The sequence below is a fragment of the Bombina bombina genome, chromosome 6 (assembly GCF_027579735.1).
Source record: "Bombina bombina isolate aBomBom1 chromosome 6, aBomBom1.pri, whole genome shotgun sequence".
NCBI classification, from domain to species: Eukaryota; Metazoa; Chordata; class Amphibia; order Anura; family Bombinatoridae; genus Bombina; species Bombina bombina.
Genome location: NC_069504.1, coordinates 1,020,943,543 through 1,020,960,305, shown reverse-complemented (window position 1 = coordinate 1,020,960,305; position 16,763 = coordinate 1,020,943,543). Strand labels below are relative to the sequence as shown.

Here is a 16,763-nt window from a genome sequence, read left to right as displayed (position 1 = left end):
ATGCCCATCAGCCTAGTAACTGTAAATATATAATTTAATGAATACTTTTAGTCATATACTGACAACATCTAAAGACATGCAATGTCTGGTAGGAAATTAATCCTCACACCATCTGTAAAATCATGAACATTTCTATGCGACATCAAGAAAGCATGTGTTAAGTTACCTAAAAGCAGTAATTGAAAAAGGCGCTCTCTTTACTGGTCTTTTTTTCCCGGTGCATAAGTTGGTTTGGCTCATTTCTAAAATAAAAAATAAAAATACTATGAAAGCATTTTGTTCTCACCAATTTTCAGTTACAAATGCAAATGAAAGTGACAACTATTAGATCTTATTATGATCCTCATATATTTGTAAAGTGCTGCAAACTTCTGTAGTGCTGGGTGCATTAGTCCCACTGATTAACAATAAAATCAAATCAGATACCCAAAACAGATTAAACAAAACAAATTAATACATTAGGTGCTAGGAACAGCTTACAAGAGTACATAGAAGGAGTAACTTGATTTGTTGATTGTAGTTGCTGCACTGAGACAAGGCAATGCAAGATTTATTTTGTCTGGAAAGTTAAACTTTCGAAGGAGAGGTGATAGGTTAGGTTTTACAGAGCGCATTGATTGTGTACAAGGTGGGAGATATGAGGACTGGGACATATCCTGTGGCTTATGTGTAGTTTCTAGTCCTTAGGCATATTTTTCATGGCATAGACTTTCAAGTTGTGGGGACAAGTACAGTAAGTTAACCCCTTAAGGACCAGCGACGTACCCTGTATGTCGCTGGCCTTTTTTTGGGACTTGATTGTTTTATAGTGCGGTCTTGCCACCAGCGTTGAGACTGCTCTATTCCACAAAGCCTGCTGGAGGGAGGGCATTAATAGCGTGTTCTTGCTAGACTTGTGCTATTATGTCCTGAAAAAAACCTTAACGACCAGTGACATACAGGGTACATTGTGGTCATAAAGGGGTTAATATAAGAATGCCATGGGGGTATCCTAAAGGCTAATTAAAGGAATAGCCTAGTCAAAATTAAACTTTCATGATTCAGATAGAGCAGGCAATTTAAGCAACTTTCTAATTTACTCCAAATTTCAAATTTTCTTCGTTCTCTTGGTATCTTTATTTGAATGTAAGCTAAGAGCCGGACCATTTTTGGTTCAGCACCTGGGTAGGGCTTGGTGATTGGTGGCTGTATTTAGACACCAATCAGAAAGTGCTACCCATGTGCTGAACAAAAAATGGGCCGGCTCCTATGCGTACAGTCTTGCTTTTTCAAATAAAGATAGTAAGAGAACAAAGAAAAAAATGATAATAGGAGTAAATTAGAAAATTGCTTAAAAACATAATTTATGTAAGAACTTACCTGATAAATTCATTTCTTTCATATTAGCAAGAGTCCATGAGCTAGTGACGTATGGGATATACATTCCTACCAGGAGGGGCAAAGTTTCCCAAACCTCAAAATGCCCATAAATACACCCCTCACCACACCCACAAATCAGTTTAACGAATAGCCAAGAAGTGGGGTGATAAGAAAAAGTGCGAAAGCATAAAAAATAAGGAATTGGAATAATTGTGCTTTATACAAAAAAATCATAACCACCACAAAAAGGGCGGGCCTCATGGACTCTTGCTAATATGAAAGAAATGAATTTATCAGGTAAGTTCTTACATAAATTAGGTTTTCTTTCATGTAATTAGCAAGAGTCCATGAGCTAGTGACGTATGGGATAATGACTACCCAAGATGTGGATCTTCCACGCAAGAGTCACTAGAGAGGAAGGGATAAAATAAAGACAGCCAATTCCGCTGAAAATAATCCACACCCAAAATAAAGTTTAATATTAAAAATATAAGCAGAAGATTCAAACTGAAACAGCTGCCTGAAGTACTTTTCTACCAAAAACAGCTTCAGAAGAAGAAAACACATCAAAATGGTAGAATTTAGTAAAAGTATGGAAAGAAGACCAAGTTGCTGCTTTGCAAATCTGATCAACCGAAGCTTCATTCCTAAACGCCCAGGAAGTAGAAACTGACCTAGTAGAATGAGCTGTAATCCTCTGAGGCGGAGTTTTACCCGACTCAACATAGGCATGATGAATTAAAGATTTCAACCAAGATGCCAAAGAAATGGCAGAAGCTTTCTGGCCTTTTCTAGAACCGGAAAAGATGACAAATAGACTAGAAGTCTTTCAGAAAGTCTTAGTAGCTTCAACATAATATTTTAAAGCTCTAACAACATCCAAAGAATGCAATGATTTCTCCTTAGAATTCTTAGGATTAGGGCATAATGAAGGAACCACAATTTCTCTACTAATGTTGTTGGAATTCACAACCTTAGGTAAAAATTTAAAAGAAGTTCGCAACACCGCCTTATCCTGATGAAAAATCAGAAAAGGAGACTCACAAGAAAGAGCAGACAATTCAGAGACTCTTCTGGCAGAAGAGATGACCAAAAGGAACAAAACTTTCCAAGAAAGTAATTTAATGTCCAATGAATGCATAGGTTCAAACGGAGGAGCTTGAAGAGCTCCCAGAACCAAATTCAAACTCCAAGGAGGAGAAATTGACTTAATGACAGATTTTATACGAACCAAGGCTTGTACAAAACAATGAATATCAGGAAGATTAGCAATCTTTCTGTGAAAAAGAACAGAAAGAGCAGAGATTTGACCTTTCAAGGAACTTGCGGACAAACCTTTATCTAAACCATCCTGAAGAAACTGTAAAATTCTCGGAATTCTAAAAGAATGCCAGGAAAAATGATGAGAAAGACACCAAGAAATATAAGTCTTCCAGACTCTATAATATATCTCTCTAGATACAGATTTAAGAGCCTGTAACATAGTATTAATCACAGAGTCAGAGAAACCTCTTTGACCAAGAATCAAGCGTTCAATCTCCATACCTTTAAATTTAAGGATTTGAGATCCTGATGGAAAAAAGGACCTTGCGACAGAAGGTCTGGTCTTAACGGAAGAGTCCACGGTTGGCAAGAGGCCATCCGGACAAGATCCGCATACCAAAACCTGTGAGGCCATGCTGGAGCTACCAGCAGAACAAACGAGCATTCCTTCAGAATCTTGGAGATTACTCTTGGAAGAAGAACTAGAGGCGGAAAGATATAGGCAGGATGATACTTCCAAGGAAGTGATAATGCATCCACTGCCTCCGCCTGAGGATCCCGGGATCTGGACAGATACCTGGGAAGTTTCTTGTTTAGATGAGAAGCCATCAGATCTATTTCTGGAAGTTCCCACATTTGAACAATCTGAAGAAATACCTCTGGGTGAAGAGACCATTCGCCCGGATGCAACGTTTGGCGACTGAGATAATCCGCTTCCCAATTGTCTATACCTGGAATATGAACCGCAGAGATTAGACAGGAGCTGGATTCCGCCCAAACCAGAATTCGAGATACTTCTTTCATAGCCAGAGGACTGTGAGTCCCTCCTTGATGATTGATGTATGCCACAGTTGTGACATTGTCTGTCTGAAAACAAATGAACGATTCTCTCTTCAGAAGAGGCCAAGACTGAAGAGCTCTGAAAATTGCACGGAGTTCCATAATATTGATCGGTAATCTCACCTCCTGAGATTCCCAAACCTGTAAGACTTGCATCTGTTGAAATTACAGTCCAGGTCGGAAGAACAAAAGAAGCCCCCTGAACTAAACGATGGTGATCTGTCCACCACGTCAGAGAGTGTCGTACAATCGGTTTTAAAGATATTAATTGAGATATCTTTGTGTAATCCCTGCACCATTGGTTCAGCATACAGAGCTGAAGAGGTCGCATGTGAAAATGAGCAAAGGGGATCGCGTCCGATGCAGCAGTCATAAGACCTAGAATTTCCATGCATAAGGCTACCGAAGGGAATGATTGTGACTGAAGGTTTCGACAAGCTGAAATCAATTTTAGACGTCTCTTGTCTGTCAAAGACAGAGTCATGGACACTGAATCTATCTGGAAACCCAAAAAGGTTACCCTTGTCTGAGGAATCAATGAACTTTTTAGTGAATTGATCCTCCAACCATGATCTTGAAGAAACAACAAAAGTCGATTCGTATGAAATTCTGCTAAATGTGAAGACTGAGCAAGTACCAAGATATCGTCCAAATAAGGAAATACCACAATACCCTGTTCTCTGATTACAGACAGAAGGGCACCGAGAACCTTTGTAAAAATTCTTGGAGCTGTTGCTAGGCCAAATGGCAGAGCCACAAACTGGTAATGCTTGTCCAGGAAAGAGAATCTCAGAAACTGATAGTGAGCTGGATGAATCGGAATATGCAGATATGCATCCTGTAAATCTATTGTAGACATATAATGCCCTTGCTGAACAAAAGGCAGGATAGTCCTTACAGTTACCATTTTGAATGTTGGTAACCTTACATAACGATTCAATATTTTTAGATCCAGAACTGGTCTGAAGGAATTCTCCTTCTTTGGTACAATGAAGAGATTCAAATAAAACCCCAGCCCCTGTTCCAGAACTGGAACTGGCATAATTACTCCAGCCAACTCTAGATCTGAAACACATTTCAGAAATGCTTGAGCTTTCGCTGGGTTTATTGGGACACGGGAAAGAAAAAATCTCTTTGCAGGAGGTCTTATCTTGAAACCAATTCTGTACCCTTCTGAAACAATGTTCTGAATCCAAAGATTGTGAACAGAATTGATCCAAATTTCTTTGAAAAAACATAATCTGCCCCCTACCAGCTGAGCTGGAATGAGGGCCGCACCTTCATGTGGACTTAGAAGCTGGCATTGCTTTTCTAGAAGGCTTGGATTTATTCCAGACTGGAGATGGTTTCCAAACTGAAACTGCTCCTGAGGATGAAGGATCAGGCTTTTGTTCTTTGTTGAAACGAAAGGAACGAAAACGATTATTAGCCCTGTTTATACCCTTAGATTTTTTATCCTGTGGTAAAAAAGTTCCTTTCCCACCAGTAACAGTTGAGATAATAGAATCCAACTGAGAACCAAATAATTTATTACCCTGGAAAGAAAGGGAAAGTAGAGTCGATTTAGAAGACATATCAGCATTCCAAGTTTTAAGCCATAAAGCTCTTCTAGCTAAAATAGCTAGAGACATAAACCTGACATCAACTCTGATAATATAAAAAATGGCATCACAGATAAAATTATTAGCATGTTGAAGAAGAATAATAATGTTATGAGAATCATGATCTGTTACTTGTTGCGCTAAAGTTTCCAACCAAAAAGTTGAAGCTGCAGCAACATCCGCCAAAGATATAGCAGGTCTAAGAAGATTACCTGAACACAAATAAGCTTTTCTTAGAAAGGATTCAATTTTCCTATCTAAAGGATCCTTAAAGGAAGTACCATCTGCCGTAGGAATAGTAGTACGTTTAGCAAGGGTAGAGATAGCCCCATCAACTTTAGGGATTTTGTCCCAAAACTCTAATCTGTCAGACGGCACAGGATATAATTGCTTAAAACGTTTAGAAGGAGTAAATGAATTACCCAAATTATTCCATTCCCTGGAAATTACTTCAGAAATAGCACCAGGAACAGGAAAAACTTCTGGAATAACAGGAGATTTAAAGACCTTGTCTAAATGTTTAGATTTAGTATCAAGAGGACCAGAATCCTCAATTTCTAATGCAATTAGGACTTCTTTAAGTAAAGAACGAATAAATTCCATTTTAAATAAATATGAAGATTTATCAGCATCAACCTCTGAAACAGAATCCTCTGAACCAGAAGAATCATTAGAATCAGAATGATGATGTTCATTTAAAAATTCATCTGGATAAAGAGAAGTTTTAAAAGACTTTTTTATGTTTACTAGAAGGAGGAATAACAGACATAGCCTTCTTAATGGATTCAGAAACAAAATCTCTTATGTTATCAGGAACACTCTGAACATTAGATGTTGATGGAACTGCAACAGGTAATGGTATTTTACTAAAGGAAATATTTTCTGCATTAACAAGTTTGTCATGACATTTAATACAAACAGCTGGAGGAACAGCTACCAAAAGTTTACAGCAGATACACTTAGCTTTGGTAGTTCCAGCACCAGGCAGCGATTTTCCTGAAGTATCTTCTGACTCAGATGCAACATGAGACATCTTGCAATATGTAAGAGAAAAAACAACATATAAAGCAAAATTGATCAAATTCCTTAAATGACAGTTTCAGGAATGGGAAAAAATGCCAAAGAACAAGCTTCTAGCAACCAGAAGCAATGAAAAATGAGACTTAAATAATGTGGAGACAAAAGCGACGCCCATATTTTTTTAGCGCCAAATAAGACGCCCACATTATTTGGCACCTAAATGCTTTTGGCGCCAAAAATGACGCCACATCCGGAACGCCGACATTTTTGGCGCAAAAGAACGTCAAAAAATGACGCAACTTCCGGCGACACGTATGACGCCGGAAACAGAAAAGATTTTTTGCGCCAAAAAAGTCTGTGCCAAGAATGACGCAATAAAATGAAGCATTTTCAGCCCCCGCGAGCCTAACAGCCCACAGGGAAAAAGTCAAATTTTTTAAGGTAAGAAAAAAATGATTGATTCAAATGCATTATCCCAAATATGAAACTGACTGTCTGAAAATAAGGAATGTTGAACATCCTGAGTCAAGGCAAATAAATGTTTGAATACATATATTTAGAACTTTATAAAAAAGCGCCCAACCATAGCTTAGAGTGTCACAAAAAATAAGACTTACTTACCCCAGGACACTCGTCTACATGTTGTAGAAAGCCAAACCAGTACTGAAACGAAAATCAGCAGAGGTAATGGTATATATATAAGAGTATATCGTCGATCTGAAAAGGGAGGTAAGAGATGAATCTCTACGACCGATAACAGAGAACCTATGAAATAGACCCCGTAGAAGGAGATCATTGCATTCAAATAGGCAATACTCTCCTCACATCCCTCTGACATTCACTGCACGCTGAGAGGAAAACCGGGCTCCAACCTGCTGCGGAGCGCATATCAACGTAGAATCTAGCACAAACTTACTTCACCACCTCCATAGGAGGCAAAGTTTGTAAAACTGATTTGTGGGTGTGGTGAGGAGTGTATTTATGGGCATTTTGAGGTTTGGGAAACTTTGCCCCTCCTGGTAGGAATGTATATCCCATACGTCACTAGCTCATGGACTCTTGCTAATTACATGAAAGAAATTGCATGCTCTATCTGAATCATGAAAGTTTAATTTTGACTAGACTCTTCCTTTAAACCTTCATTCTTGGTAGGAATATAGGCAAACTAGATAGGCTTTCTGTTTCTTACTTGCCATCAAAGTCTGTGCTTCTCTGTTAGGGAAAAAAATGAAAACTGATGTTATTTTTGCTATATTGTTTTAAAAGAAATTTCCCTTTAAAATGATTCACACTGTTGCCATGTTTTCTGCTGGTTAGTAATTAAAGGAATATTAAAATAAAAACATATTTTTTTGTAAAAACTGTGCATCATCTATGCTCCATAAGGAGGCAAAAAAAATCATAACCTAATTTTCTTTCAAAATGCTGCAAAATTGCCAAAACCATTGACATATTACAAAATGAGTGTACAGAGAAGCGTACTAATTTACAGCTAACACAAACTGGCCACAATTAAGAGATAGATAACATAAAGAATACACACCAAGTCTTTCAAGTAATCTTAAATAGTAATAATAAAATGTCAGTTTTAAATTATTTTAAAGCATTTTTTGCATGTAGGCATTTTGCTATTCAGCACAGTACGTATAAAGCAACTCCAAGAGTAGATGCATAAAAGCGTCTGAATAATATATATAAATTGTAACATATAGAATTAGCATGTATTGTTTACTATTACATTATGAAAGATCTTATAATGAATTTTATTTAAAAGCAAGTTAGAATTTGTAGGTGCAGATATGTAAACTGAGAGTGTGTGTGAATTTATCTGGGGTTTTCTAAAAAAAACTACATATCTGAATGATAATTAAGCTGTTTGTGCAAACACCTCTCTCAAGATTTGCAGGGCCCCTGCTCGGTAATATTTGCCTATTGTGTTACGTTTTCCTACCTACGTAAAGCGTACAGCCAAGCCTACATCTAGATAGAGCACTTTCATATCCGCCATTTTTGTTTCAAACGGAGGCTGATGTCAAAATATTGATCGGATGGTTATATTTGGCTGTTTTGAGTGCAGATCTCGTTCAAACATAAAACTTTAAAACATAAACCAAAAATATTATGTATGTTATTAACTTGTGATGATAGCATCAATTTTATAAATGTAGCTTTTCAGGGTACAGATATGTTTAGATTATTAGCCTGCAAAATACATTTATAAAATTAACGCTATCATCACAAGCTAATACTATACATATTTTGTGACCATACTATTTTAACATCAGCCTCCGTTTCTAAAAACAAAACAAAAATGGCGGATATGAAAGTTCTCTATCTAGATGTAGGCTTAGCCGTACGCGTTACGTAAGTAGGACAACGTAACGAGGTAGAGAAATATTACAGAACACCCCCATTCATATCTTTATAGACACAAACTTCTGAGTTTATGTGTGTGTGTATACGACTCACTATTAACCTCTCTTTGTCTCATATATATTTCTCAAAAATGTATTGAGCAGTTAACTATTCACTCATTCCTGCCAGACACACAAAAAACATGCCTTTTCTGGGCCACCTTTACACCAGCTATAAACCATTTCTATCTCTTGGAGTGTATGGGAGTGACACAAAGATAGTCTTAAAAATTTGCTGCCCCCACTAAAACCCTGTGGCCCTTGGCTTATCACTAATTGGCACGGGCCAAAAACTGTCCCTGACTTTAACACTGGGGTGAAAAAATAAGACACATAAACACACTGGCAGTAACACCACAAATCGTCATAGACTTTAAGGAAGATTTGTTATTGTTACTAACAGTTAAAGTGAATGTTAACTAAAGTGCCCAGTTTTAAAAAAAATACTATTAAAAACAGGGGCACTGACGGACTTCCGGTGGGCGGCCGATGTGAGAGGACGCAAGTCTGTGGAGCTCCGGGAACACTAGCCCACAACTTAAGCCTTTCAACAAAACTACGGCCGGATAAGTTAGAATCCTTGGCAGAACTATTCCATATACCTGCCCGACATCAAATAACAAGGAGCACAGTAGATCTGCTCCACCACCGGTGAGGAATAAAAGAATTAAAGCGGAAGGCGAGAGACCGTGGCAACGGTCAGAGAAACAACAGGACGGCAGAGGAAAGAAGGACAGCGGTCGGTTCTAGTGTGGCTGGTCTGGCAGGACATACCATTTGAGGGTCAGAGATAAGCACGGACAGTGAGGGCAGCTGGTGGTGAGTTGCAAAGCGGCGCTCCGGCCGCCATTTTACCCACTTTATCTTTTATCCTGCTGGGGAACTTGAAAAAGACATAACACAAGGGCCTTGAGGCAGAAAGCATTACTAATAGCCCCCGACCCCCGGTAAAGCTGAGGAAAGGGCTTAGGAAAGGTGGAAGACATAATTTTCAGATGGTGAGCAGGCTAATAGGAAAGAAAAAAGAACTACGCAATCTAATCTGCTCCCCAGCTGCCGCTACACGTGGCCACAGCCGTACACATTTTCTCAAAAGACACTGCACCAGAACCTGATACACAAGAGGTAGATAATAAGACATAGAAGAGACTGTGTGTTAGATTGGATAACCTCTTTTGCCCAGCGGTATATATGTTTTTCCTCTTTTTGCCACTCGGATAACTCACGGCACTGAACTTGCTAGATATGCGGGCATCCCCCTGGGGCCTTCTGGGGCGGGAAGATGCTGAAAAACGACCGAATGTGATATAAAAAACATGCAGTGCACTGAACCCCTACAGTCTGCAAATGTATAAACGTTAGAGGCACAAGCTACCTAAAGGAGACCAGAACACCAGCAAATAATAGCTGGGCCTAGAGACTCTTTTATCTGTCTGATTTTCACTACTGGGGGCGAGAATAAGATTCGGGATAGGTGCATGCAGAAATACTACTCCAGCTACGTCAAAACTACCGGCACCATGTCTAATAGGCAGAAACATCAAGAAAGGAAATCTAAAGTTGCTGCCGAGGTACACGCTGCAGAAAACATGACCGCAGAGATTATGGATGAGGGTCTGACGGACACCCACCCAATTGTTTCTCAAATCTCGGCCCTATTTCTACCCAAGATAGAGCAGCTACAGACAGGGATGGACTCACTCTCATCTGATTTTAAGTCTTTCTCATCTAGGCTCCAACATGTGGAGCAGAGAGTTGGAGATGGAGAAGTCTTGCAAAGAGAAAGTTCTACAAAGATCAGAGCACTTGAGGCCCAGAACAAGTTATTGCTAGATAAAGTTGACGACCTTGAAAACCGCTCGAGGCGCAATAACCTGCGCATTGTCGGTCTTCCAGAAACTGTGCCAAATACAGACTTAATTGAGTTTGCTGAACGAACCTTACCCACTTTGCTACACTTGAGGCCTGAAGACATACCATGTATTGTTGAGAGAGCTCATAGAGTAGGTAGCTCTAGTCAAGACCAGAAAAATGTGAGAGGGCCACGGCAAGTAATGATCCGATATCTTAATTTCAAGGACAAAATTCTACTTCTGAGAGCCTATCGCCAGTCCTCGCCCCTAAGTTTTGAGGGGAAGAAGATTCTGATATTCCAAGACTACTCAGCGGAAATATCTAGAAGGAGAAGGGAGTTCTCGCCTTATTGTAAATCACTAACAGAGGCTGGTCGCACCTTTTCCTTAATGTTCCCTGCGAAACTTAAGCTTCAGACCCAGAAAGGGGTTAAATTCTTTGAGGACCCTAGACAACTCCAGAAATTCCTGAGACAGGAAAAAGATCCTGCAGCAAATGGCACCTGAGAGGGTGTAGATGAGTCCCAAGAGACAATAAATAAAGACTCTTATTATCTGGCATATAGCTTATAAGAGAGGGACAAACCTAGACCAACAATAGGTCAACTATTTAGCAAGTACTCCTACCATGGAGATGGTTTGATGTTTTTCCTTTTCATATTTGTTCAACAGTTCATACTTTTGTTATTGTTATGTTACACTACATATACCTAAAATTTTCTTAGTCAGGATGCCGTAATATTCATGATAAATTAGGTAATGCTGATCTTAGCGAAGTAAGAGTAGCCCTTTCCAAAAGACTATTAGAACTGGTCAGTGAGAAGACATTCAGCACCTGTAGGGTTGCAGTCCATATAAATGGCCACTAATTGTCGTAAGCCTGAAATGGAGAGTTGGAAAGAGATCCTCCCCTGTATACTTATGTACTTATCGTAGCTGCTAGAAAAGGGATCTGGGGAGGTAACCAATCACTCATATTAGATGGGGAAGAACGCTACATTTAAGACATCCCTAAGTGGCTCAATTTCTTGGGCTGAAATTGCCCACAAAAAGGAAAGGAATAAAAGAGAAAAGAGGAGGAGGGAATGGGAACTAAGAGTATATAAACTTGCCTTATATCAGGGGATCTAGAATCAGGGGGAAGTGTACTGCACACACAAAATTGCACTATGCACACCAATCTAGTGTTGAAGGAAAATTGGTGTGACTTGATAGAAATGTCATTGTTTGTTCAAAACAGTTTTTTATGTTATTTACTTAACTTTTTTTTTTCTAGCCAACAGGATGCTTGCCTCTCTCCCGGGGAACCAGTGAGGGGGGAAATTAGTCATAGTCGGAAGACCATTGTCACAATACTAACAAAACTCCTAAGGTATTTCACAACTGTCATAGCACCTCTCCCCACAATAACACACACATCTGCATATCCAGCACATAATACAGTCCCTCATGTCATGTAGTAACCTATCTATCATGAGTTGGAATGTGGGAGGTATTACGTCCCCGCAAAAGCGTAGATCAATATTAAGGTATTTACACTCTAGAGGAACCGACATTGCTATTCTGGAAGAGACACACCTTTCACAATTAGAGCACCAGAAGCTGAGGCAGAGTTGGGTGGGAGAGGTTATCTATACGCCATATGAACAGAGAAGGGCTAGAGGGGTGGCGATCCTGTTTAAGAAGTCCTTGCAATACACTATTACCAAAACACTAATTGATCAAGAAGGTAGATATATCATGATTCAGCTAGAAACGGGGGGGGGGTTGTCTTTTGCGCTAGTTGGTGTATATGGACCGCAAACCCAGAAGCAAATGTTCTGGAAGACACTACACTCAGAAATGTTGAAATTTACCACTTTACCTCTCCTCATTGGAGGTGATTTTAACATAGCCCCACAGGTCCCCGCTGACAGATTTTCTAATCCAGACAGAAACACCCCTTCAGCACAAAGAGTACAGAACTCAAAAAAGGAGTCACTGATTATACGCACATTGGCGAGATCTCTGAACTTGCAAGATGTGTGGAGAGCCAAACACCCAGAAAGTAGAGAATTCACATGTATGTCCGTGGCAAAGGATACTCTTTCGAGATTAGACTATTTTCTGGTTTCCTCGAGCTTCTGCCCAAGAGTTGCAGAGGCTGCGGTGGACCCTATTACAATCTCCGACCACGCTCCTATAGGGATCAAGTTCCACGCGGGTGGCAATGCTCGCACACCTAATAAATGGATTTTCCCAACTTACCTATATAGAGACCCAAACTTCTATAGGCATATTCTTGAAGAATGGCACACATACATGGACCTTAATAGAGAACACATAGACGACCCTCTCCTATTTTGGGAAACGGCCAAGGCAGTTCTGAGAGGAACCATATCAACTTATGCTGCATCAATTAAAAAACAAAACAAGCAAAAAACAGAACAGCTTTTAGTACGCCTTATAAATGCTAGGAACAGATACCTCAGAAATCCCACCACCACAACCAGATATAAATATAAGGAAGCTAAAACACTTAGAGATAACTACATCTTCCAACAAACTAACAGAGCTTATTCCAAAACGCAAGCTAAATACTACAGGTTTGGAAGTAAAACTGGGAAATTACTAGCTAGAGTGACTAGACTGACCAGAAAGAGAAGCTCAATCCTAGCGATTAAACAAGGAGCCGCCATACTTAATAGGGAAACAGACATTCAAAATGCATTCACCAATTTCTATAGAGGTCTCTATTCTAAACAACATATACATGACTCTGACAGAGACAGATTTTGGGGCCCCATTCAGCTGCCACAAATAGAACAAGACCAACTCAGGGGAATTAATTCCCCCATTACCCCAGAGGAAATTGTAGACACAATTAAAGATTTGAAATTGGAGAAGTCCCCCGGCCCGGACGGGCTGCCGGCGGAGTTCTACAAAATTATGGGGCCAGATATAGCTGAGACTCTCGCAAGGTTATTTAATGGACTATTGGATGATACAGTGGTGCCATCGGCTAGATTTGCAGAAGCCCACATCAGTATTATACCAAAAGAAGGTCGCGATCCTCTTCTACCCCAATCCTATCGGCCTATATCCCTGTTAAATCAGGATTATAAAATCCTTACAAAAATCCTAGCAAACAGGCTAGCTAATGTTCTGCCGTTACTAATCCACAGTGACCAGACAGGTTTTGTTAAAGGACGATCCTCGGTACTTAATATCAGGAAAATTCAAACAATCATACAGTACTATTGGAGGGTCTCACAAGACAATAAGGAAAGGAGAAATCATAGGGAAGCAGCCTTGTTACTGATCGATGCTGAAAAAGCTTTCGATAAAGTCCTATGGGAACATCTTTTTCACACTTTTGGAAAAATGGGGATAGAAGGTCCATTTGTAAAGGCGATATCCAACTTATACAAGGTCCCGCAGGCCTCCATTCTTGTGAATGGGACGGCTACTCCACCCTTTATGCTCCATAGAGGCACGAGGCAGGGTTGCCCCCTGTCTCCGCTTCTTTTTGATATTGCGATTGAACCCCTGGCGTGGAAAATTAGGGCACAATTGGAAGGAATGCAGATAGGAGACACGGTCTCACATATCTCGCTTTTTGCCGATGATATGGTACTGTTTATTCAAGACCCCTGTAGGAATATTCCTAAGGTGATGGAGTTGATTGAGGAGTTTAGTAAGATCTCAGGGTACGTGATTAATACAGACAAAACAGAATTAACATGGTTACTTGCCAAAGGTGATAGGCAAATCCCAAACTTTGATTTTAAGGTGGTTGAAGGAAACTTTAAATATTTGGGAATAACCCTTCATACCGACCCACAGAGGTGGTACTCGATAAATTATGGCCCCCTGCTGAGAAACTTGAAAAATATGCTTAAAGCATGGTCCCCGCTCCCGTTGTCCCTCTGTGGTAGAGTGGGACTCATAAAAATGGTATTTTTCCCAAAAATGCTTTATTTTTTTCAGACGTTACCCTTTCTCCTTAAAAAGTCAGATCTGCAAAATGTGGTCCATATGGTCCTTCAGTTCGTTTGGACTAATAAGAAACATAGGGTCAGTTACTTAAAGCTCACGGCGGCCCGAGAGATGGGAGGCTTAGCATTGCCCAACTTTGAACTTTATAACTGGGCAGCTCAGTGTAAGTTCGCCATTGACTGGCTAACCGGGAAAGAAAAATTTACAAACATTAAATTAGAGAATACACTAATAAAACCCTGGACATTAGACATGATACCACACTTGACACACTCGCAAGCTACTAAATACTTGACGGACATTGATCTGCTGAGTCAACCTGCGAGAGCCTGGAGGTTGGTCTGCAAATATTTGGGAGGTAACAATAGACTGCTGACCTACTTGCCCTGGGGAGGGAACCCCGAATTCCCTGCGGGTATCACATCCGAAGCATTTGCTCGATGGAGAGAGTTAGGATTAAGAACAGTGGGCCAGACCCTGACACCAGGGGGGGAACACATGCAATCATTTGAAGACTTGAGACGAACATTTGGGATGCCCAGCACACACCACTATGCGTACCTTCAGGCTAGGCATTACCACACAGCACTACAAAAGGAAAATCAGGAAGCTACACAATTGCATATTAAACAAGTAATGCAGTTAGCAGAGCAGGGCAACACATCCATTTCCCCACTTTATAAGAACCTGAACAACTCAACTAACACATCGTGCAGCAGTAAAATGGCTGAAGTTTGGAGTTCTTTGCTGGGGGAGGTAGTCACTGGTAAAGACATAGAGGAGAGTATCCTTAAGGTCAAACGAGCCACTCTCTCTTCAGATGTAAGGGAGTCACATTTCAAACTCATGCATGACAGTTACATAACACCCAAGAAATACCAAAAATGGAGAACTGACAGGGACGACAAATGCCCAAAGTGCGGGAAGAAAGATGCAGACATTAAGCACATGACGTGGAGCTGCCCCAAGTTAGTAAAATTTTGGAAAATTACAAATTACTGGGCGACTCTGAACACACATTCCCACATTCCTGAACTAACATTTAGAAACATTGTACTGTTAGATTTTGGGGATGTCCCAAGACAACTTAAGATATTCACCTCTAACATAGTTTTGGTAGCCAGGCGTTTAATATTCCAAAACTGGCTCAAACGTAATCCACCTACTGTAACACAGCTGAGACAGACATTGCTTAACCAAATGTTTATCGAACAATCAGACGGACTAGGCGACATGACTAAGAGGGTTAAATCTTTCGTCACTAAGTGGGAACCCTTCATACACACACTCCCAACAGCGCTACAAAAGATCATTATAACACCATTTAAAAACACGGAGTACATACTTGAAGCCAATTTGAGAGGGGAGTGGGTATTCGACTAACTAGGAACTGAGGGAGGGGGGGGAGAGAGGTGAGTAATCCGAGTTGGCAAATATCATTGTTTAATTAGGTTATTAGAATTTGTTTGTTTTGTTTGTATGTTACAAAAAGTGCCCTAAGGGAGGACTAAATCATGCTACACAAGTCTAGTTATTCTATTAAATGATATCGTATTCACCATGTAAGCCTTAGCTGCCCCATAGCTACGGGCACAATTGGTTCAGACTAGTCTCTCTTGTTGAAAAGAATGTTGTTGAATTATCATTTGATGGTTGTACTGCATATATGATGTAATGGTCTTCCTGAAAGTGGCACACAAAAATAAAGATATTTAAAAAAAAACAGGGGCACTTTCATTCCTGAAAGTTTACATTGCAGCGTATTTTTACAAATACTTACCTTTCTCTTGAGCAAGGCAGGATCGGCGATCCCTTACCCGCAGCTCCTCTGTACTTACGTCACCAATGACAAAACCTGCTTCTTCCAATCATGGCTTCCCCCCCAGAGCGTCCATCTCGTGAGGCCAGGCTGTGATTGGAGGAAGCCAGTTTCTTCATTGCTGTGTAAGTACAGCATGAGAAGCAGGTGGGGGATCGCCGATCCGGCTTTGCTCAAGAGAAAGGTAAGTATTTGTAAAAATACGCTGCAATGAAAACTTTCATGACTGAAAGTGCCCCTGTTTTTAATATTATTTTTAAAAACCGGGCACTAATTCATGAAATTTTACATTCACTTTAAGCTTACAATGAGAGAGACATCTAGCCAATAATTGTATTGTGTGAATGTAAGATGAATGAAAGACAATAAATCAGTACGATGGAATAAACACTTTTTTAATATAACTACTAATATTTGCCAGTGGTAGACTAAACATTTACCATTCATACATATTTTCAAGGACTGACAGGATAACTTACCTATAAAATCAAGTCTGTAGTTAAACTTTGCTGTAGAAAAAAGTACTGCTGCATGTGGATTCATTCTGTAATGCTGTTCAATTTCTTCACTGCTAATGGAACAGTGTGCAGTGCAACTGGTCTTTAAAGGAAACAAA

The 16,763-nt window shown here is 40.0% G+C and overlaps 1 protein-coding gene across 1 annotated transcript in view; it reads right to left on the bottom strand.

The window, feature by feature from the left end:
• The window catches only part of PARP11 (poly(ADP-ribose) polymerase family member 11), a 201,540-nt gene that overhangs the window by 113,936 nt on the left and 70,841 nt on the right, over nt 1-16,763 (bottom strand). Inside the window, exons 4-5 of the mRNA XM_053718746.1 lie at nt 16,627-16,747; nt 167-242 (exon numbers count right to left, since the gene is read on the bottom strand). Coding sequence (XP_053574721.1) covers nt 167-242; nt 16,627-16,747 — 197 coding nt within the window. The remainder of the gene's footprint in view (nt 1-166; nt 243-16,626; nt 16,748-16,763) is intronic.